General features: G+C 34.7%; 1 protein-coding gene across 21 annotated transcripts in view; it reads right to left on the bottom strand.

Moving 5' to 3' along the window:
* FAM13B (family with sequence similarity 13 member B) overlaps window positions 1–24,876 on the bottom strand; it is a 102,261-nt gene that overhangs the window by 46,619 nt on the left and 30,766 nt on the right. For 11 of the 21 annotated variants that reach the window (XR_012067932.1, XM_072956966.1, XM_072956965.1 and 8 more), the window contains 4 exons: window positions 20,141–20,318; window positions 19,694–19,835; window positions 16,265–16,360; window positions 13,728–13,888 (listed from right to left, as the gene is read on the bottom strand). Coding sequence is in view for 20 of the 21 variants with exons in the window: in XM_072956966.1 (XP_072813067.1) it covers window positions 13,728–13,888; window positions 16,265–16,360; window positions 19,694–19,835; window positions 20,141–20,318 (577 nt within the window). In the remaining variant the exon portion in view is untranslated. The remainder of the gene's footprint in view (window positions 1–13,727; window positions 13,889–16,264; window positions 16,361–19,693; window positions 19,836–20,140; window positions 20,319–24,876) is intronic. The other 10 variants (XM_015239537.3, XM_072956970.1, XM_006204601.4 and 7 more) reach the window with 1 other exon arrangement.

Raw genomic sequence — 24,876 nt, 5'->3', positions numbered from 1 at the left:
GCTTAAAGGAAAAGGTTACTACTACATTTCTCACACTTCTGACAGTCAGCTGAAGGTACATTTCTTCAATAGCAAGATATCCAAACGAAGCGGAAACGAATCTCAAAACCCTAAACTGTTCCTCAATCACTGCACCACCTTTCCCACAGTACACCTGAAATCAAACCATCAGAAACTAATGAACTAACAAAAATGAAGCTCTATCATCAACAGTACATAGAGTATCGAATTTTTCATTCTTTCTAAAGTCCAAGTTTTATCAAGTCATTAAAAGCACAGCTTTAAGTGAACTTTATAATAATGCCAATTAGCTGTTTTTTGATGTGCACACATGAATATAAATTAAAAATTACCTAACCCTAAGCCAAAATAAACCTTTCCAATACAGCCTAGGAAAAAGATTGTGAAACACTGGGAAAATAAAGTTAAGAACTCTTTCAGAAATCTCCAATCTCTCTTTAAATTTTTAAAGGTAAAGATTCTCCTAACATCTGTATATTTAAATAAAGCCAAATACTAGATAAACCTGTGAATATAAAGCCATAATTTTTCCATCTACTGATACAAGGCACATCAGAAACAATGTTAAAATTTCCATGAACTTCACAGGTAAGACTGAGCCTCAGAAGCAACCAAAACTTCTGCTTTTCGTTCATCGTATGCTGTCCACACGATAAATCCCAACACTTTTCCCACACTGAACTCAGCTGAAATCTTAACAATATAATGGCAAACAATGTAGAGAAATAACAGATGCACAAATACACCAATCAATAAATACAACTCATACACAAATTTTTAATCCACTGGTTCTCTTTTCGTCTGTGAACCAAAAGATCAGAACTGTTTTCATAACATTTGCCTTTTTCCACTGTGCTGTTATTTGCATAATGATACAAGCCTAATGGTAGAAAAAAACTACTTGGTGTTTTAGCATAAATCCAGGCAAGTGGTACCAAACTGTACCATGGCCATTGCATTCTTCATCACTACCCACTTGTGATTTTTCAAAAAGGAGCCAGTCCTTGATGAAGCAATACACATTATTAATTTTATCTCCGCCTTTGAGTACACTTCTTTTTAACATTTGGTATGACAAAATGGGAAGTACACATAAAGCAACTCTGCTGCATAGCTTAGTACAATGCTTGTCTTGTTTGAGAGCTAAAATTTTACCATGGAACATCATTTTTTACTTGAAAGATAGGCAGACAAACTATCATTATTCCAATTTGACTATCTGGCATTTTCTCAAAAATGAGCAAGACAGTCACTTCGAGAAAAACAAGTGACAGTACTGATAAAATTTGAGTTTTCAAGCAAAAATTAGAATTCTGGAAAATCAGAATTATCCTCCACTATAAACTCAATAGCATTTCAATACTTAAAAATTTTTGATGCAATCAAAGGTGACATTAAAGAATATACATTTTAATATTATATAACAAAACATATTATTTGGAAGCTCCAAATAACTCAGTGAAGCAGTATTTTCCAAATGACCAGTACATCATATTACAAAATCAAACATGGCTAAAAGATTCTCAAGTACAAGACAGACCAATGGATCAGAGTTTCAAAAATTCAGATATGGTTTCATGTTACACATCACAAATAACCTTTAAAGAACTACCACTTATGGAGTTTTGGTGTATTGTCAAAGAAAAATATCCGCAATTATCTGAAAAGGGTAAAAAAAGTCTCCTCTTTTTTCCAGCTGCATACTTGTAAAACACCAGATTTTCTTCGTATACTTCAACCAAAATAACATATGGTAACAAATTAAATGCCAAAGAAAATGTAAGAATCTAGCTATCATGTATTAAGTCAGACATTAAAGAGATGTGTAAAAACATAAAACAATGCCACTCAAAAATTTTTCGGAGATTTTGGAAAAGTAACTTTTGATAAAAAATTTTACATTAACATACAATGGTAATATTTTATTACTACTTCAAAAAAATAAGTTTCTCATTTTTAATTCCCAGTAAATACCAAATAGATATAACCCACAGTAACAAAAGTTCTTTGAGGTCCTCAAATTAAGTGTATAAGGGAATCTTTTCTTTTTTTTTTTTTTTAATGTAAGGGAATCTAAAGACCAAAAAGTTTTGAGAACTGCTGACTTGAAACTAATACAGGAGGAGACATTTATTGATTAAAAAAGGCTGTTAGATCATAAGTGGCTACAGTTTAGCTTCAAAAACTAAGCGTCTTCCAAAGTACAACTCAACAAAGTTCAATTCCAATAATTTAAGTATGCTGTTTTAATTTATAATATTGTAATTGGTATGTATATGCATGACTGGGACATTATGCTGTACACCATAAACTGACACATTGTAACTGACTGTACTTCAATTAAAAAAAATATATAATATGGTAAATGGGGACAGGTATAAAATCAACATTAACAAAGGTCTCTAGAGTCATCATAACTATAAAATGACCCAAACAGAATCATCTGATGATGTTTGCTTACTAAACCAGAATATTTCTGAAATGCCAGTTTAAATCAACAAGTGCTTTCACTATGATAACATGTAAATATTATACCATAACTAATATTTGTTATCATAACAATAATTCTTAAGACTAAAACATCTGAGAACTGCTAAACTGTCACTTAATGTTTACTTCCCTTAGGTCTCTAACATAACTTCCTACAGCTACTTTTGATGAGATATACAAAGTAGGCAAAGGCAACCTAATATCTCCAGTAAGTGTTTGCCAGCTACCTCACAGAAAAACTCAAAGAGACAAAACATTAAGTCACCAAAATTTCAATCTCTAGTTTCATGCAATATAGTATCCACTAATTTCCTAAAATAAATTTATTAAGAGCTGCTAATATGTGAGGCCCTGTGCCTTCTAGGGATATTTCTCCCCTAACTTCTCTTTCATCAAAGACGGGTATCAAAGAATGTATTTTTTACCATTATGCAACCAATCACCCAAAACTAAAATATTAACATATAAATATTAATTGAAATTTATAGATATCAATACCAAATCAAGAAGACCACCGTGACAGACATATCTATTTTTGCTACATGATATTCCCTACCCCTTTCTTTTGGTAATAGTCCTATTTTTCTGGGACAAACCAGCTCCTCCCTCCAACCACTGCTCTTGGTACACGCATAAATTACAACAAGCAGCTCTACTCTGGAAGATGAATGGACACATGACCCACTTTAGGCCAGAACCTGTCTCCTGCCACCACACAGGAACCTGCTCTTAAGCAGAACAACAGATGGAAGGAAACAGGTTGAACTCTAACAGCAATAGCCACATGCTAAAGAGATTCTTCTATGAAACTTCGTTACTAAATTCTCCAGATCTGCCATATTATTCTGTTTTTCCTTTCAACTCTGCAACGTATCTATTAATCTTCTAATAAATTACCTTTTTTCTTTCCATTAGCCAAGATGTTTCTATGCCTTGCAGTTAAGGAATCCTGACTACTACTAAATCTCCAATGAATCCATCTAAAAACGACTGTTAATAGCAAGCATTTGAAACGATATTAAACCTTGCTGGTAAGTAAATAAAAAAAATACCTAATGAATTTACCTCTCTAAATCAGTACTATCCAGAAATTTTTGCAATGACAGAACTACTCATCTGCATTGTTCAATAAGGTAGCCAGTAACCACATGTGACTACTGGGCACTTGAAATGTGGCTAGTACACCTATGGGAGTGATTTTTAGATTTTATTTAATTTTAGTTGGTTTAAGTTTAAATTTAAATAACCACATGTACCTAGTGGCTACCTTATTGGAAAGCATAATTCTAAATTAACAAAATAAAGAACACCCATTTAAATTCACTGTTTTCAGGTCCTCAGGAAAACACTGCTAATGGCAATGCAAACTGGGCCAAGACTTTTAAATAGTCTGGAAATATTTATCAAAAGCCATAGAAAAGTTCACTCTTTGAATCTAATAAATTTATACAAATAAGTCAAAAGAAGGAAAAAAGGGCATACGAATGAAGGTTGTATAGAAGCAATATAGTAATGACAAGCTACTTAGAATAACTCAAAAGTTCAGAAAAAAGAATGACAGTAAATATATAATACAGTTAAACACTTTAACATACAGTTTATAAATGATTTAATAGATATTCAAAATACAGTTAAAAGCCACCAAAAAGTAAATTAGAATGCCATGTAAACATAGAAAAGCACCAACAAAACCAGGCAAAGACACTACAAAAAAAGAGAATTATAGGCCAATATCACTGATGAACATAGACGCCAAAATCCTCACCAAAATTTTAGCAAATAGAATCCAACAACACATAAAAAAGATTATACAACATGACCAAGTGGGGTTCATCCCAGGGACACAAGGCTGGTTCAACATACGCAAATCAATCAATGTAATACATCACATCAACAAGAGAAAGGACAAAAACCACATGATCATCTCAATCGATGCAGAAAAAGCATTTGATAAAATTCAACACCCATTTATGATAAAAACTCTCGCCAAAGTGGGTATAGAGGGAACATATCTCAACATAATAAAAGCTATATATGACAAACCTACAGCCAGCATAGTTCTCAACGGTGAAAAACTCAAAAGCTTCCCACTAAAATCTGGGACAAGACAAGGATGCCCACTATCACCACTCCTATTCAACATAGTCCTGGAAGTCCTAGCCACAGCAATCAGGCAAGAGAAAGAAATAAAAGGGATCCAAATTGGAAAAGAAGAGGTAAAAGTGTCATTATATGCTGACGACATGTTACTATATATAGAAAACCCTAAAAGGTCCACACAAAAGCTACTAGAGCTGATTGAAGAATTCAGCAAGGTAGCAGGTTACAAAATTAATGTTCAAAAATCAGTTGCATTTCTTTACACTAATGATAAATCAACAGAAAAAGAAAGCAAAGAAACAATCCCCTTTAAAATAGCACCCAAAGTAATAAAATATCTGGGAATAAATCTAACCAAGGAGGTGAAAGAATTATACACAGAAAACTATAAACCAATGATGAAGGAAATTAAAGAAGACTTTAAAAAATGGAAAGATATTCCATGCTCTTGGATTGGAAGAATCAATATTGTTAAAATGGTCACACTGCCCAAGGCAATCTACAGATTTAATGCAATCCCTATCCAATTACCCAGGACATATTTCACAGAACTAGAACAAATCATAATAAAATTTATATGGAACCATCAAAGACCTAGAATTGCTAAAGCATTACTGAAGAGAAAGAAAGAGGCTGGAGGAATAACTCTCCCAGACTTCAGACAATACTATAGAGCTACAGTCATCAAGACAGCATGGTATTGGTACCAAAACAGACATATAGACCAATGGAACAGAATAGAGAGCCCAGAAATGAACCCACAAACCTTTGGTCAACTAATCTTCGACAAAGGAGGCAAGAATATACAATGGAATAAAGACAGTCTCTTCAGCAAATGGTGTTGGGAAAACTGGACAGCAGCATGTAAAACAATGAAGCTAGAACACACCCTTACACCATATACAAAAATCAACTCAAAATGGATTAAAGACTTAAACATAAGACAAGATACAATAAACCTCCTAGAGGAAAACACAGGCAAAATATTATCTGACATACATTTCAAAAATTTTCTCCTAGAAGAAATAAAAGCAAGAATAAACAAATGGGACCTAATGAAACTTACAAGCTTCTGCAGAGCAAAGGAAACCAGAAATAAAACAAGAAGAAAACCTAGGGAATGGGAGAAAATTTTTGCAAGTGAAACCGACAAAGGCTTGATCTCCAAAATATATAAGCAGCTCATACGACTCAATAAGAAAAAAATAAACAAACCAATCCAAAAATGGGCAGAAGACCTAAACAAGCAATTCTCCAAGGAAGACATACAAATGATCAAAAAGCACATGAAAAAATGTTCAATATCACTAATTATCCGAGAAATGCATATTAAACCTACAATGAGGTTATCACCTCACACCAGTCAGAATGGCCGTCATTCAAAAATCCAAAAATGACAAATGCTGGAGAGGCTGTGGAGAAAGGGGAACCCTCCTACACTGCTGGTGGGAATGCAGTTTGGTGCAGCCACTATGGAAAACAGTGTGGAGATTCCTCAAAAGACTAGGAATAGACTTACCATATGACCCAGGAATCCCACTCCTGGGCTTGTATCCAGAAGGAAATCTACTTCAGGATGACACCTGCACCCCAATGTTCATAGCAGCACTATTTACAATAGCCAAAACATGGAAACAGCCTAAATGGCCATCAACAGGTGACTGGATAAAGAAGAGGTGGTATATTTATACAATGGAATACTACTCAGCCATAAAAACCGACAACATAATGCCATTTGCAGCAACATGGATGCTCCTGGAGAATGTCATTCTAAGTGAAGTAAGCCAGAAAGAGAAAGAAAAATACCATATGAGATCGCTCATATGTGGAATCTAAAAAACAAACAAACAAACAAAAACAAAGCGTAAATACACGACAGAAATAGACTCATGGACAAAGAATACAGACTTGTGGTTACCAGGAGGGTAGAGGGTGGGAAGGGATAGACTGGGATTTCAAAATTGTAGAATAGATAAACAAGATTACACTGTATAGCACAGGGAAATATACACAAAATGTTATGATAAAACACAGAGAAAAAAATGTGACAATGAGTGTGTATATGTCCACGAATGACTGAAAAATTGTGCTGAACACTGGAATTTGACACAACATTGTAAAATGATTATAAATCAATAAAAAATGTTAAAAAAAAAAAGAAAAGCCAAAAAAAAAAAAAAAAAGCAAAGCACCAACAAAAAGTTAAATCAGTCCAACAATGCATTAAAGGGATCATACAGCATGATCAAGTGGGATTTATCCCAGGGATGCAAAGATTTTTCAATATCCGTAAATCAATATGATGTATCACGTTAACAAATTGAATAATAAAAACCAAATGATCATCTCTAGAGATGCAGAAAATGCTTTTGATAAAATTCAACATCCATTTATGATAAAACCTCTGCAGAAAGTGGGCACAGAGGGAACATAATGTAATGGAGGCCATATATGAAAAACCCACAGCTAACATCATACTTAATGGTGAACAGCTGAAAACATTTCTTCTAAGATCAGGAACAAGACAGGGATGCCCATTTTCACCACTTTTATTCAACATAGTTTTAGAAGTTCTAGCCATAGCAATCAGAGAAGAAAAACAAATAAAAGGCATCCAAATTGGAAAAGAAGAAGTAAAATTGTCACTGTTTGCAGATGACATGATACTATACATAGAAAATCCCAAAGACGCTAGCAGAAAACTAGAGCTCATCAACTAATTCAGTAAAGTTGCAGGATACAAAATTAATATACAGAAATGAGTTGCAGGAGAGAAGCAAGATGGTAGAATAGAAGGACACTTATAGCTCACCCTCTCCCACAAATACACCAAAACTCACATCTACGGACCTACTCAGCCAACCAGAGCACCTGCCGAACTCCGACAGAACATCGCCCTCTTTGAAAGACAAAGACGCCAAAAACCTGGTAGGAGAAAAGGAAAAAAGAAAGAAGAAAAAGCAAAACAGTGCGGGACGATCCCACGGGGAAGGAGCGGCAAAGGAGGACTGGCGCTCGTTTGCTGGGTCTCCCCTCTCCAACAGAGAGGCCAGTGGGATGGAGGGGGAGCCTCCAAGGCTCAGATCTGCCCCGAGCACCCCTTGACCAATAGAACTGAGTTAAACGGGCACAAAGGGTCCCTGTGACACCCAGCCTGGGATGCGAGCCGGCAGCTGAAGCCGGGACAGGCCGCCAGGGTCGGGCGGAGGACTGGGGCAGCTGCACTGAGGCAGCCCTGAGGGACTGCAGGGTGCTGCATGCCGTCACTGGGAGGGGATACAGAGCAGAACGACCTCGGTCCCCCATAAGTTGCGAAAAAAAGCAAAGCAACATGGCTGGTGTGCCATGGGGGGAGGGGTGCCGTAGCCTTTGTCTCCTCAGACCTGCGCCGCCATTACTGGCACTTCTCACAAGAACAGAGGTGGGGCGCCAGTAACCACATGTGCCATCTCCTCCTGTGTGCAGCACCCCGGCAGGGGCGGGGCCGAGACCTGAATCTGCACCCTGCGGCTCCGCAACCTCCTAGGCAGAACTGAGACTTGTTTACAGCCCAAGGAAAATAGGATCTTTCTGCCCTGGCACCTCAGAGAACTTGCACCACCAAGACAAACAAGGAGCTGAGATTTGGCACGGAGCGGGGTGGGGCCGTTCCGCGGTCATCCCTGAGCTCGCCTTCAGAGCGCCAACCCGAGGCGGAGCGGGCAGCTGCACAGAGCAGTGGAGTAACCAGCTCCAGAAGAGGGCAAGCGGCCACTAGCCTTCCTGGCAGGAATGCAGCACCTGACCAAGGTGCTGGGAGGGAGCATGACCCGCCCACCTGCCTCACCAGAGCGCATCATCTGACTGCAGCATCGGGAGGGGGAGTGACCTGCCTGCCCACTGGGTAAGAACTCAGCACGTGACCCAGTGCTGGGAGAGGGGCGCGATCTGCTGGCCAACAGCCACTGGGAGCAGCACAGACAAGGGTGCCAACAGAAGGCCTCTGGAAACAGCAAGCTGAGCTTGCAAAACAGGGCGAAGACACAAAGACCTCCAATAAAATCATTAAGAGCACACCGTCTCCAGGAGAACTAGATAACTGATACTCCTTAAGCCACAGAGCCAGAGACATAAGAGCAATATGAAGCAGAGGAACCACTCCCAATTAAAAGATCAAGAGAAATCCCCTTAAAGCACGATCAAGGAAATAAACATTGATGGCCTACTAGATCAAGATTTCAAAAAAGGAGTGATCGAAGTACTGAAGGAACTAAAAGAAATAATGTTTAGAGATATAAAATATGTCCAAAATGAAATAGAAGCTATAAAGAAGAACCAAGTAGAATTGGTAAACTCATTTGCTGAGATGAGAGCTGACCTAAAGGCTGTATAAAGCAGGCTAGATAATGCAGAGGAACGAATAAATGACCTAGAAGACAGGACAACAGAAAGCACCCAATCAGAACAGCTGAGAGAAAAACAAATAAAAAACAATGAAAACAATATAAGGGACCTATGGGATAATATAAAGCGTGCCAATCTACACATAATAGGGGTTCCAGAAGAGGAAGAAAGAACAAAGGGGATTGAAAAGGTATTTGAAGAAATCATGACTGAAAACTTCCCAAACCTAAGTGAGTCAGATATCCAAGTACAGGAGGCTCAGAGGGTCCCAAACAGGAAGAACCCAAACAGACTCATGCCAAGACATATCATAATCAAGATGGCCAGAGTCAAGGAGTCAAGGATAATGAAATGATCCTAAAGGCAGCAAGAAAAATACAAAGAGTGAGTTAGAAGGGAACACCCATAAGGCTCTCAGCTGATTTCTCTACACAAATACTACAGGCCAGAAGAGAGTGGCAAGATACAGTCAAAGTCCTGAATGAAAAAAAGATGCAGCCTAGGATACTCTATCCAGCAAGGCTATCCTTTAGAATAGAAGGAGAGATAAAGAACTTCACAGACAAGCAAAAACTGAAAGAGTTTAGCAACACTAAACCCATGCTAAAAGAAATAATGACAGGTCTACTCTAAATAGAAAAGAAGCAGGATGCTACAAAAATGAGAAATTCATAACTGGAAAGGAGATAACTGCCATGAATCATAAAAAGAATAAACACAAAATTGTAAAAGAAGACATCTAAATCATTAACAGTGGGAGAGGGAAGCAAGGAAAGTCATTGTGGAAAACAGTACAGAGATTCCTCAAAAGATTAGGAATAGACTTACCATATGACCCAGGAATCTTGCTCCTGGGCATACACCCAGAAGGAACCCTACTTCAAAATGACACCTGCACCCCAATGTTCATAGCAGCACTATTTACAATAGCCAAGACATGGAAACAGCCTAAATGTCCATCAACAGATGACTGGATAAAGAAGCTGTGGTATATTTATACAATGGAATACTGTTCAGCCATAAAACTGACAACAATGCCATTTGCAGCAACATGGATGTTCCAGGAGAATGTCATTCTAACTGAAGTAAGCCAGAAAGAGAAAGAAAAATACCATAAGAGATCGCTCATATGAGGAATCTAAAAAAGTAAAATAAAATAAATACAAAACAGAAACAGATTCAGACATAAAATACAAACTTGCGGTTGCGAAGGGGGCCGGGGGTGGGAAGGGACAGACTGGGATTTTAAAATGCAGAATAAATAAACAAGATTATACTGTATAGCACAGGGAAATATATACAAGATCTTGTGGTAGGTAGCTCATAGCGAAAAAAAAAATGTGACAATGAATATATATATATATATATATGTTCATGTATAACTGAAAAATTGTGCTCTACACTAGAATTTGACACATTGTAAAATGACTGTCACTCAAAAAATTTAAAAAATTAATAAAACATCAGAAAAAAAAAGAAAGGAGTTGCTATAACAACGAAATAGCAAAAAAAAAAAAAAACTTAAGCAAACAATCCCATTTACTATTGCATCAGAAAGAATGAAATACCTAGGAATAAACCTACCTAAGGAGGCAAAGGACCTGTACCCTGAAAACTATAAGACACCGATGAAAGAAATGAAAATGATGCAAACAGATGGAAAGATATACCGTGTTCTTGGATCGGAAGAATCAATCGTTAAAATGGCCATACTACCCAAGGCAATCTACAGATTCAGTGTAATCCCTATCAAACTACCAATGATATTTTTCACAGAACTGGAAAAAAAAATGTTAAAATTTGTATGGAAACACAAAAGACACCGAATAGCCAAACAATCTTGAGAAAGAAGAACAGAGCTGGAGGAATCACGCTCCCTGGCTTCAGGTTATACTACAAAGCTACAGTAATCAAACAATACAGTACTGGCACAGAAACAGACATATATATCAATGGAACACGAAAGAAAGTCCAGAAATAAACCCACACACTTATGCTCAATTAATCTATGACAAAGGAGGCAAGAACATACAATGGAGAAAAGACAGTCTCTTCAATAAGTGGTCCTGAGAAAACCAGACAGCTAACATGTAAAAGAATTAAGTTAGAACATTCTCTAATACCATATACAAAAATAAACTCCAAATGGGGGGGAAAGGTATAGCTCATTGGAAGAGCACATGCTCAGCATGCACAAGGTCCTGAGTTCAATCCCCATTACCTCCACTCAAAAGGAAAGAAAGAAATGAATTTAATTAACTCCTTCTCAGAATAAATGAAAGAAATTTTACAGAAGATAAAGTGTTTTAAAAATTAAAAAAAAATAAACGCAAAGTGGATTAAAGACATAAATTAAGACCACGTACTATAAAACTCCTAGAGGAAAACAAATAAAACACTCTTTGGCATAAATCACAGCAATTTTTTTTCAGATGAGCTCCTAGAGTAATGGATATAACAGCAAAAATAAACAGATGGGATCTAACTAAACTTAAAAGTTCTTGCACAGCTAAAGACACCATAAACAAAATGAAATCACAACCTATAGAATGGAAGAAATATTTGCAAATGATTCGACCAACAAAAGACTGATATCCAAAATATGCAAACAGCTCATATAGCTTAATATCAAAAAACAAACAACCCAACCAAAAAATGGGCAGAAGACCTAAATAGGTATCTCTCCAAAGAAGACATCCTGATGGCCAAAATGCACATGAAATGATGTTTAATATTGCTAATTGTTAGAGAAATGCAAATCAAAACTATAGTGAGGTGTCCCCTCACACCAGTGAGAATGGCCATCATTGAAAAGTCTGTGAATAATAAATGCTGGAGAGGGTGTGGAGAAATAGGAATCCTCCTACATTGTTGGTGGGAATGTAAATTGGTATGGCCACTATGGAGGACACTATGAAGATTCCTTCAAAAACTAAAAATAGACTTACCATATGATCCAGAGATCCCATTCCTGGGCATATATGCAGAGAAAACTATAATTCAAAAAGACACATGCACCCCAATGTTCACAGCAGCACTATTTACAATAGCCAAGACATGGAAACAACCTAAATGCCCTTCGGCAGATGAACAGATAAAAAAAGATGTGGTATATAGCTACAATGGAATACTACTTATCCATAAAAAAGAATGAAATAATGCCATTTTCAGCAATAGAGGTTATCAAATTAAGTGAAGTTAAGTCAGACAGAGAAAAACAAATATCATATGATGTTGCTTATATATGGAATCTAAAGAAAAAAGATACAAATTTTATTTACAAACCAGAAATAGACTCGTAAAGAAAACAAACTGTGGTTACCAGCGGGGAAAGGTTGGGGGAGGGATAGATTAGGAGTTTGGGGTTAACAGATATACATCACCACATATAAAATAGATAAACAACAAGGACCTATTGTATAAGATAAAGATAGGGAACTACCTTCAATTTCTTATAATGAACTCCAATGGAAAAGAATCTGAAAATATATGTATGTATACATATATATGTATATGTAAAACTGAATAGCTTTGCTGTACACCTGAAATTAACATTGTAAATCGACATTTCAATAAAAAATAAGAATTAAAAATAAATTATAAAATTTTTAAAAACTAAAAAGTTAAATTGGGGCAGAAGAGTGACATGTTAACATACCATAATTATAATCATGTTTGAAGAAACTACACAATATAAAAATCTAGAGGCTCACAGAAAAATGTAACAGTTGTATTTAGAAGTATACATTTTCAATTACTTTGTAATTTTCCTAAATGACATTGAATAGTTCCTCCCTTAAATTACTAGATTTATTTTTTAAGATTTGGGGGGTGGGGGAAGGGTATTAGGTTTGTTCGTTTATCTATTTACTTATTTATTATTTTTAATGGAGGTATTGGGGATTGAACCCAGGACCTTGTGCATGCTAAGTATACACCTTACCACTGAACAATACCCTTCCCAAATAACTAGTTATATTTAAATGACATTTTGCTGTCTTACTCTTTAATTACTTCCTCTGCTTTTTTAACCACCTTTCTATTGAACACAAATTTAATGGAAAATATTAGTGGCCTTAACAAATAACTGTCCCCCTAATTAGAAAGAGTTAGTAAATCATGGAGCTTTACAGAGAAGCAGCACAGAATTCAGCAAACCTAGAGCACCTAGAACTATGTATAGGGAGTTCTTGAATTCTCTAAAGCTTCCTTAACAGTGTGTCCAATGGTTCCAGCTATGTGCTAGGATAATGCCTCCAGCCTACCACATACACCAAGTTCACCCAGTATGCCTAATACATAATATCACTTTATACATGAACAAAAGTAGACAGCACCATCTTAAAGGATCACAAGTCCTCTCGTTATAGCCTAGTTCAATCTAGTTCCAGTGTAGAAGCTGGAAAATACAGTCAATTAAACCACTCTTTCTCAAGCAACTCTACTTCAAAAGGTTCTCAAATTTTAACTAACCCAACTAGTACACTAATAATGGAACAAAAAATAAACTTGAAGAATAAATATATGTAAGAGGTGGTATTTTTAAAGACAGGAATAAATGCTCATAACTGAAAACTCCTTAGCAAGAGTGTTTCTTTAAAATTTTCTTTTTCTTTTTCATATACAAACTAATCTTTCATATACCATTACAATCTGTGTGAGTTAGTGCTTGAGTGAATTTACATTTAGAATGAAATGCTCAAAAACTAAAGTCCTTTCAACTGAAATAGTACCTTGTTGATGCTGTAACACTATTTGGTTCCAGGATGTTTTCAGTCATCCTTAATTGTACCACCTCTGGCATGTCAGATGATTTTTCTGCACCCTCTTCTGGAAGTTCTTCTATACGTTCTAGCTTTTCATCTTCCTCTTCTTCCTCAGAAAGTTCATTAACCTATATAAATAAAAGGAAACAGAATTAAAGTTTAATGAAACTGTTAATTGACATTATCTAAGACATACTAATTCTAAGAAAATTTTAAATACAACTTATGTTTCACTTCATTTCCTAGGACCAATTTCTCTTACAAAGTAAATAGCTGCCAAATTTTCCATATTAGAAAAAACCTGCAAACCAAACATAACATTTTAAAGCAGGAAATAATTATTTCATTAGTTCATCACCAGGAATGAGTAAGACTCCAAACTATGAAAAAGCCTACACAGTGTAGTTAATTAATGTTAAGAAAGCTTCATTTCCTAACCAGATTTATAAATCTAATAGCTACAAGAAGACTTCAATTGATCTCTCCAATTTCCAAGTGCACTGAACAAGCGACTTCAATACAGAGTAAGTGTGGAAAAAAGGAGGGCATAAAAATTTTGCTGTAAGGTCTTAATTCTGTTTTAGAAAATGATGACTAACTTCTAAATGATTTAGACTGAATATTTCATGAAGAGACTGGACCTTACAATAAGGAAGAGCTCACTGTTCTGACCATTAAGCACAACTCAAGGTTATAATTCTCTTTCTGGCAGAGGCTAAAAAACATTTTCTGTTATCAAACTGGTTACATAAGCAAATAATCTCTCTACTAAAAGGACCCTGAAATATGTGAGAAGGAAAACCAACCAAATATTTTCAAGTGAGAAATATGTTACACTATCCCAATGAAGAAACCAGTCATAAATGGTCTTAACATCTTTTATAAATTAATATTAGTCATTAAAAACACTAAGTAGTAAACCTATACTTTTGTCCATTCTAGCCAAATGCACTGGCAATGCCGAGAATAAACTGACTGCTATATGTAACAGGGATGTTTTTCCTGACATCAGGCAAACAGAATTGCAAGAGTACTCTCAGAAATGAAAACTTCAACCAGAAGAAAGGTATATACACTATGATATTCTACCACACTCTAATCAATGAGTACAGGTTACCTGTTTTCAAGTATAATACAGTAAGTACTTAGAAGCCAGGATTTGGAGGCAGGAAGACCTATGTTCACATCCCTACTGTGCCCTTACCTATCTTTGACAACTTACTTCTCCAGGCCTATGTATAGAATGGAGATGTTATACTACTTACCACGCAGGGCTAGTTGAAAGTATTAAATAATATATGAAAACTCTTCAGCAGTGTTTATATATAATAAGCAATAAATAATAGTTATCATTATAACTGGAATGACCTTATTTCATATAGCATTAATCCTAGTTTCTACATGGAACATCACTTTTTATTAGAAATGAAGAGACTGCCATCCAAACTGCCTAAAGCAGGAGCTCTCAATCACTAAGTAAGTCACTAAAAATTCATATTTACAATAGTTAATTTGACCTCAATTTGTGAACCATTTACTTTATACATAAAGCACATGCAACAGATTCTGCTGAATTTGTTTTGCTTGTAAATTCCATCCCTCATCTATCTCCTAACAGATATATACAGTGATAAAAAGACTGAAAGTCATTGGCTTAAAGGGTTACTAACTGAGAGGTGAGATTTATATAGAAAGGTGAAAATTTCAAATAATTGGTGAGTTTTTAAAGTGGACCAAATGGAAAATTATCCTCTTTCTCTATCTGTGTATTTAACAAATTAGTGAAAATCAAGAATGTATTTAATCAAGATATACCTGTTAATCCAAGCAAGAAAAAAACTAGCAAGAAAATACTGTTTTCAGAAGTATAAAACAGGGATTTCTGTGGGTGTTTAAGGCTTGGGCACAAGAACAGAATTATTAAAAAAAAATTTAAGATGGTTATTTAAACTAAGAATAGATATTTGAACTGAGAACAGATGATTTTTATTCAGTCCACAAATTTTCGCTACAGATGTACTACTTTAACATGTACATCGTATGTTTTAAAATCAGTTTGTTATCTACAGTCAATAGCTCTTAGTAACTACAAAAGCCTTATACTCAATTAAATTGAATGTTATATTCAATTCAATAATGTAAATTAGCTGACATTCTCTAGTTATTCTGCCAGTAATCATCAACTAAAACATGACATGAACACAGTCTATTCCCTATGAGTTTTTCTTCTCCCAACTCCTACTCCCAGGCCTCCCAGTGTAACTTCCTGCAGTGAGGAAATTAGTTTGTGACTAAGTAAGTTTGAGTAAGAGTAAAAATTAAAAACTTAGATAAAAATTCTTTCTCTCACTCCACACTTATCTTCAAAAATTCTTCTTGATCCTCTTCTTGTCAACTTGACTTTCTGCTTATCAATACTCTCTTCTGTTCATAAGTTGTTCTAAACCTGCCCTTATATACAGCTGCCTCCACTCCACTTACGGAAAACCTTCATCCATACTTACATCTCTTCTTTCTTTGACTGCTGTAATTCCCTTCTCTAGGGCCTCGTGAAATGCCTGCTTTCCAGACTCCAGCTTGTGGAGAACGCTGCTACCTGCCTTCTCAAACGTATAAAGAAACATAATTATCACCTACATCTTCAAACCACTTTACTAGACTTGCATTCATTTTAGGATTCCATACAAACAACCTGTCCAGTTACTCTGGGTCATTTCTCAAACACTCCCTATTCAACATCTCCAGTCATCTCTCGCATACTATTTAAAAAACAAAAACAAAAACAAAAACAAAAACAAAAACAAAAACAAAAACAAAAACTGACTACACCTTGAAAAGGTTCTAACAGCCAAATACTTGCATTAATGGGATGAAACTCCAAAAGAAGAGAGTGCTAAATAAACTTTGCTTTCTTCAAATATCAAAATTTAAGAGAAAAATCAAAGTATTGCCAGGATAGACCAGGTCTGCCCACCTCTTTGAATATGTAGATAACAAATTAGCAGCATTTAAGTTATGCCAACTTAAAAAGGTAACCAAATTGTGCTGATTTTGTACCTTCACTCAAAACTTTATCAATTCAGCCTCACAAGTCAGACTGAAGTTATCAAATCTGCTTTTAAAAAAAAAAATTTCAGAAATCTGTTCTTCTATTACTTGCAACCCAGTTATAATTCAAAAATATAGTATTAATAGATAACAGATTCTGGTAATTAGCAATACAAACCAAGATAATTAACATACATCACTGTCTCTCACAGCGCATTGTACTACCCTGTTTAATGAGCATATTCTGTTCAACATGCTAACATCCTCTTTTCCAACCACAGGCAAATCTGTAGAATTCAACATTATTTCCTGATATTAATTAATCATCATTCTACTTAATGTATAGCACAACATACTTTAAGGCAATTTTTCTGATGCTTAAAAACATACAGAAATATAAATACCATACACATGAGATATAAATATATTCCAGTTTACATAAGGAAGCTGCAGATAATAGAAATATCAGAGAATTATACCACAATGTAAAACATAATCATGGCACACCCTGCAGAGTTGAGAGGAGTAAAGATATAAAACATTAACTCAAACTGCATCATCAGTTTCTTACAAGTCAAATCACTTTAGTAACATAGAAAATGAACAACACAAATGTATGTATATTATATATTTAATGTATAAATGTACACTTTTAATGTATAATGTATATTTTAATGTTTAAATGTGTATATTTAATGTATAAATGTAATATATAAAATGTACGTATGTATATATTTAATTTAATATATATAAATTTTAATTTAATGTATATATGTAATTTAGTTTTACTTAAAAAACAGACTGCTGAACTAAAATATAATTTATAGAAAAGAAAGATGGCACACAGAATTCCCCAAAGATGGGGTTTTTTATGGGCATCAAAAACCTTAAAAGTTTAAGGCATATCTATCTACTTGTCCTCTTCTTGTCATTTTCTTTTAAGCAAAAATAATTTTGAACAAATGTGTCAGTTCTTTATTTTAACCAAGTGTTTTTAGTCAGGAACTGTATATGATAGTTGGAAACATTCAAAAATTATGCCAAAAGTTCATGGATCACTGATTCAGGCTACAAATTCTACCCACTTGATATACCTCACATACATATATTTACATATATTTGATTTCATCCTCAGTTTATACACTGTAAGTTACAATTTGGCATCTGTTACTGTTTTCTTAAAAGTTCCTGATAGTTGAAAAGAGAGAGGGAGGAAGGAAGGTAGGAAAGGAGGGAAGAAGAAAAAGAGGGAAGGAAAAATCAAAGATTAAAATGCTTGCATGAAGAAAGTATTAAAAACTAAGGAAGGTATAACCCTCAAATATTAAAAGACTAATCTATAAAAGTTCACAATAGTATAGAACCTTTTTAAATAAAAGACGGGTGACCCAGGAAATAGAACTCCTAGTTCACATAATCAGAGCCAATACCTGTATGAATGAATAAAAATCTGTGTGATAAACGATCTTTCAAGAGATGCTGCTTTATCGTTTAAGAGCAAATGAAGGAAAGTAGTCCAACGTCCATTAATAAATAGCATAACCATATAATTTATCATCTAAACCTGGATACATCTGAGAGTGAAAAGGGGAGCTACTAATTACATCAGGAAAGATATAAACAAGGACTACTCTGAGAAAACTGGGATGTACTATCACCTTTCCAAGTGGGTTACAGATAAACAAATAAATTGTATGTTACATTCATACAATAAGTAACTATGCAGATGCAAAAACAAAAGAATATGTTCTCTACATTTCAATAAAAGATATCTAAGATATACTACTGACTGATTAAAAAAAAAAAAACCAAAGTGCAGAATAGTATGTATGGTATACTACTTTCCCATTAAAAAAAACTGAGAGTAAATATTTACTTATATTTGCATAAAGAAACTCTAGGAAAACACATAAAAGCCAATTAGAGGGAATGGGTAAGTATGGGTAAGAACAGGACATTTCACTGTCAATTTTACCTTATTTTTTTCTAATCAGGTGAATTAGTCAAAAAAAAAGGTAACAGCCCCACTTCATGCTCAAAACATAAATAACATTGTAGGTTTTAACATAAAAAGTTTACTTGACAAATCATTTCACTGAAATACAAAAGAAAACCCCCACATACACCTAAATCACAAATTCTAAAACTGAGACGTGTGGATTAATGTGGCTTTACAATCAATTACAATTACTCAGAATCAATATTCTCACTTCATAAAGAAAAAATTAACTAAGATCTTTTATAGTCTCAACCATGAAGGCATAGCAGTAACAACAAAACATAATGCTGCTTGAGAAACAGGTTTTAATATTGAAGAGTCACAGAGTTAAAGCATTATCTGCAACCTCAACTATTACGCTCCTAATGCTTCCCATTAATGAAAATGATTGTCCTGCTATACCTACTTGCCAATTCAACCAAAAAAAAAACAATTTTAAAAGCTGGCGTTAAATCTGCATTCAATCCTTCCCTCTACTTTCTAATTCTCAACCTTTGCCTACATTCCCCTATGATAGCAGTTTCTTTGCAAAACAAAAACAAAAAAAACACACTATTCTTATAAAATAAACAATGCTCAAGTTAACAGGAAAAAAACCACAAAAAAGCCATATAATCTACCATATACTCTGGCTTCAATTCCTTTTTCCTATTACCCAAATCGAGGACAAGTTATTCAGAAAAAATATTACACTCATATACTACACAGATGTGTCACCTATGATTACATATAATAACCAAGAAATTGCTTTCAGTTTAGTACCTAAAAATTCCACCAGTTTGGGCCATGCCCTCAAGAGCATATTCTTCCCAAAGAAACAAAAACAAAAGACAAAAAAACAAAACAACGGCAAAAACTCCAAGTAGAATATTTAAAATATTCTCACCTGTTCAGTAATTGAACTCAAATCATTAGATGAAAACTCTTCCTCTTCATTCTCAAAAAACTCATAGTAATTTTCCAAAAGTTCAGCCATTATCCTGCTCACTATTTCTTGTTCTTTCAGATCTTCCACATCTGTGTAAATACTAAGAATAAAAGTCCCAACTGAATTGAGAGTTCTTAAATAATTCACAGGTAAAGTTAAAAGAAACCAATGAGTCACTTTATAAACCTGAGCTATTTATGCCATCATACTGGGCCTCAGTTTTCCCATCTGTAGAGCCTACCTAATTTATATACAGTTCACAGAAATGCTGGGAAAATTAATCAGAGCTACTATAAAAGATAATGGTTCATCAAGCAACCTGTGATCCTTGGGAGATAGTACAATGATTCTTTTTCATATAATCAATTATTTTTTAAGTAAACAAAAATATGTGAAAAGACTTACTGGAAGACATCTGGACCAAAGACAGCAGCCAAAGAGTTTGCAGACCAAATTTCTTCATGATGTGATGCTACATTGGCTAAAAATCTACACAGAAACTTCAACAAACTGTAATTAACAGGTGGAAGCTGTTGCAAGAGGAACCTCAACTTTCTTCCAAATTCATCTTCGTTATTATAATCTATAAAACATAATGACAGGTTTTTTTTTTTAATGAAGTAAAAGGAAAGCTCAGATATTTTGCCAGGTTCACATTACTCCACCCACATCACCTTTCTACTATAACAATTCAAAACCTCATCACTTCCTCTACTACAGGCCAAATGCCTTAGGGCTTTGCATTTCACTGACTGAGTGGAAGAGTTGGAGAAAGAACTCAATCCTCAATCACTGGAGGATGTTTTCCTCATGTATTACTCACTGGCCACAATTCTCTTTAATTTATTTTTTTAAATTCTCATCATACTGTCCCCTGCATGACTATACCTGTGTTTCCAAATTAGTGCCAACTCTCAAAAGTCAAAAGGCGATGGCCAATACCAGTTAACACCAACCACCAGATAAGCAAAGATAAGAAGCAATTTAACCAACTAATAGTATCAGAATGAATGGAAAAACACGGAAGGAACAGTTAGAGTGACTTTCTACTTCTAACATGCTGAAAAAGAACAACTAACTTCAGCAATATTAGTAGAACTAAATAAAAAGGAATTCCACTTCTCATTTGTTTTTCTCCTCTAAGCTGATGTTGGTTTCTGTGTCCAAGTGAATTTTTAGGTACCAGAAGCTAAGCCCTGTGTTTATGTCAGTGAGTTTTCATTAACAGAAACTAGGTCTGTATCAACCCCACTGACTGGTGAGGGTCCCACTTAGAAGAAGTGATTTCACAGAGGTACCCTCAAAATGAAGTAATTTATTGCTTCAATAGTGAAAATCAATCCAATCATATTTCAGCCTGTATTTTTCTTTAGGTTCCTAAAATTAATTGAAAAATTAATTCTTGGTAAAAATATTATTGGTAAAAAGTTATGATCATGATATTGGCCATCTCTGCAAAATAACACAGGTCTAAGAAGAAAAGGAAAAGGTTATACAGGAAAGGCTACAGTCACATGAGTTTGACCTAAACTATAAAAAGCAACTAGTAACAATTCTTCTGTATTTCATAGTATTACCAACTGTCCAGGTACTTTGTTTTTATAACAGAATAGAACAATCACTGGATTAACATCTTTTAGACTACTGTGCCTATATTTAATGGAAATTTTTAACAATCTACATTTAGCAGAAAAGGATCATTTAAGAAAAATCACATGTATCAACTCAAAAAATATATGCAAGCAACTAGTATTATCAATATGATGACTACAGCAGCACTGACAAATTCTACATTAATGTCCTCTCTAGCTATGTAGCACTTATCTAATACACCCACATATTTATTTTGCTTATCATCAATTTCTCTTCTAACTCTCCTTTTAGGCGCTTTATAACTTTAGCTCAATGATGGCAGATTTTATACAGTTTTGTTCACCTCTGCATTCCCAGAATCTAAAACAGTACCAAGCATAAAGCCAGGTTTCAATAAAAATGAGTTGAAGAGCTGAAAAAATACACAGTAACTGATGCTAGACTACTAAAACATTTGATTTGACTTGATGGGGTGGTAAGATTGTGGGCTAAACTATTTTTAGTTGATACTGTTTATGTTGCTCTATTTTTGTTAGTGAACATTTCTAGTACACAAAAATATTTACACCTTTCAGGCTGCATCTGAAGTCTTCAATTAAGGCAGAAAAGCATTTCTCTGTGCGTGTGTTATGTGTGTGTAAATAAAACACACCTGCTTAAATGTTTTTTCCTTTTCAGCCTACTTCCTAGTTAAATTATAACCAGGAAAAACATATGTACCTATCAAAGAAGTCTTCCCTGACCCAGCAATTCTTTCAAGCATTGTAACATTTTTTATAAATATTACAAACTATCATGGCCTAAACCAATGGTTGATAACATTTAACAATGAACAGTTGTCATAACTTGGGGACAGGGGATACCAGTAGTATCTAGTAGGTAGAAGCCAAGGATCCTACTAAATATCTTAAAATTCAAGGACAGCGCCTATATTAAAGAATTATTCAAGTGATGCTGGGAAAACTGGACAGCTACCTGTAAAAGACTAAAATTAGAACATTCTCTAACATCACATATAAAAATAAACTCAAAATGGATTAAAGACTTAAATGTAAGACCAGATACTATAAAACTAGAGGAAAACATAGGCAGAACACTCTTGGACATAAATCACAGCAATGTATTTTTTAAACCAGCTCCTGGAGTAATGGAAATAGAAGTAAAAATAAACAAATGGGATATAATTAAACATAAAAATTTTTGCAGAGCTAAGGATAGCATCAAGAAACGAAAAGAAAAACTACAGAATGGGAGAAAATATTTGCAAATGATGCGACCGACAAAGGACTGATTTCCAAAATATGCAAACAGCTCATACAGCTTAATATCAAAAAAAAAGCAACCCAATCAAAAAATGGGCAGAAGACCTAAATAGGTATCTCTCCAAAGACGACAGACAGATGGCCAAAAGGCACATGAAAAGATGCTCAACATCACTAATTGTTAAAGAAATGCAAATCAAAACTACAATGAGTTTTCACCTCACACCAGACAGAATGGCCATCATTAAAAAGTTTACAAATGATAAATGGTGGAGAGGGTGTGGAGAATAAGGAATCTCCCTACACTGTTGGTGGGAATGTAAATTGGTACAGCCACTGTGGAGGACAGTACGGAGGTTCCTTAAAAAACTAAAAATAGACTTACCATATGATCCAGCAATCCCATTCCTAGGCATATACCCAGAGAAAAATATAATTCAAAAAGACACATGCACCCTGATGTTCACAGCAGCACTATTTACAATAGCCAAGACAAGGAAACAACCCAATTGTCCATCAAACAGATAAGTAGATAAAGAAGATATGTCATATATACATACACATATATACAATGGAATACTCCTCAGGCATAAAAAAGAATAAAATAATGCCATCTGCAGCAACCTGGATGGACCTGGAGATCATCATTCTAAGTGAAGTAAGCCAGAAAGAAAAAGAAAAATCCCCTATGATATCGCTTACAGGAATCTAAAAAAGGACAAAAATGAACTACTTATTATTTATAACCTAGAAAATTGATTTATTGAATATGTGTAAGCACATTTGACTGTCCTTTATGACTGGATTACTGCATTCTGTTGATTCTTATTTTGCGGTTGGCTTTATTTCTTTGATTATTATGTAAGTTTAAAAAGCTAAAGCTCTAACCTGTTCTTAGAAACAATGAACAGTACATATATGTAAATATTAAGTTTCATCTCTCAATGAGTTGCTCTTCCTAGAATAAAGTTTGTTTACCAAAAAAAAGTAAAAAAACCAAACAAAACAAAAACTATGATATAATTGCTGTAATTGAGAAATGGATAAAAATAGTTGGCTATAAGGATGATGAGCTATGAAAATTAGTATTATTATTAAAACACAAGTTGAAAAAAGGGAGAATTATCCAGCCCAAAATATCAGGAATGCCAAGACTGTGAAATCCTGCTGTATATAAAAGATCAACCACACCAGAAATGGCACTTTACAATATCCTGCTATCACAGAAAACAAAAATCACTTTTTTAAAAAACACTAACTCAAATGCAACTGCAGAAATGCTCTCTTCATGATCTTAAAAGCACTAATCTCATGTATTTGTGAATGTCAATCAAAATATTAACATAACAGTTATCTACAATAAATGGAGGGTGTAATCTTTGTCCAAAGACCTAGACAGCTTCCCAAAAGAATGATTAAAGAATGAACAAGTAAATTCTATAACAGAAATGCAAATATCACCTCAAGTCTGCCACATCTATCTGCATAGCTATTAAAGAAGTGAGTGTATATGTGGGTGTGTGTGTTGCATACATACACATGCTAATGGTTATGTAAATGAGGAATGGAGGAGAAAGGTGGACTTCTCGTGACACCAAAGGACTTATGGGCCACAAGCATTTTTTCATGCCTTAAATTCCTTCACAAGTGAATGAGGATATAAAACTAATTAGTAAGATATATAGCGTAATTCCATAAATAACAAAGTGCATGACACTGTCATACTTTTAAATGAATACCAATCAAAATGACAATCCTACTGACAAAATAGCTTCTGACTGGTAGCATCAATGAGAAGCAGTGACTTACCATTAAATCTTATCCACTTATTCACTCATAAATTTTCAATCAAAATTGAAATATTATCTGATTCCTGGAACTTTAAAGACCTGTCTACAATTCAGCTAATACAAGGGAAAATGGAACTCTAGCCTTATAAAAACAAAAAGAATGTCTCAAAGGAATAAAAAGGGCTCAAAGAACTCTAACACATCAGTTCTATTACATATTTAATGATGCAAACTGCTTCTGAAAAAATGTAGCACTTGTTGGGAGAAAAAAATAAAGTTATACTTTGAAAAAAGGTGACACTGATGACACTTCATTCTGAAATCTGTTATTTGATCCAGGTGGCACAATAAAAGAACAAAACTCAATCAGGCTAACCCTTCTAGAATATAGCAAGTTCAAAGTGAGCCCCATCATCTAGCTGTACAGAGGAGAACATATGTAAGAGAGTCGTAAGATATCCTTGTGTTGACCTTCATACATAAATAAGAGGCATCC

Source organism: Vicugna pacos, chromosome 3 (genome assembly GCF_048564905.1).
Source record: "Vicugna pacos chromosome 3, VicPac4, whole genome shotgun sequence".
Lineage (NCBI taxonomy): Eukaryota > Metazoa > Chordata > Mammalia > Artiodactyla > Camelidae > Vicugna > Vicugna pacos.
This window is presented reverse-complemented; position numbering and strand designations above follow the sequence as displayed.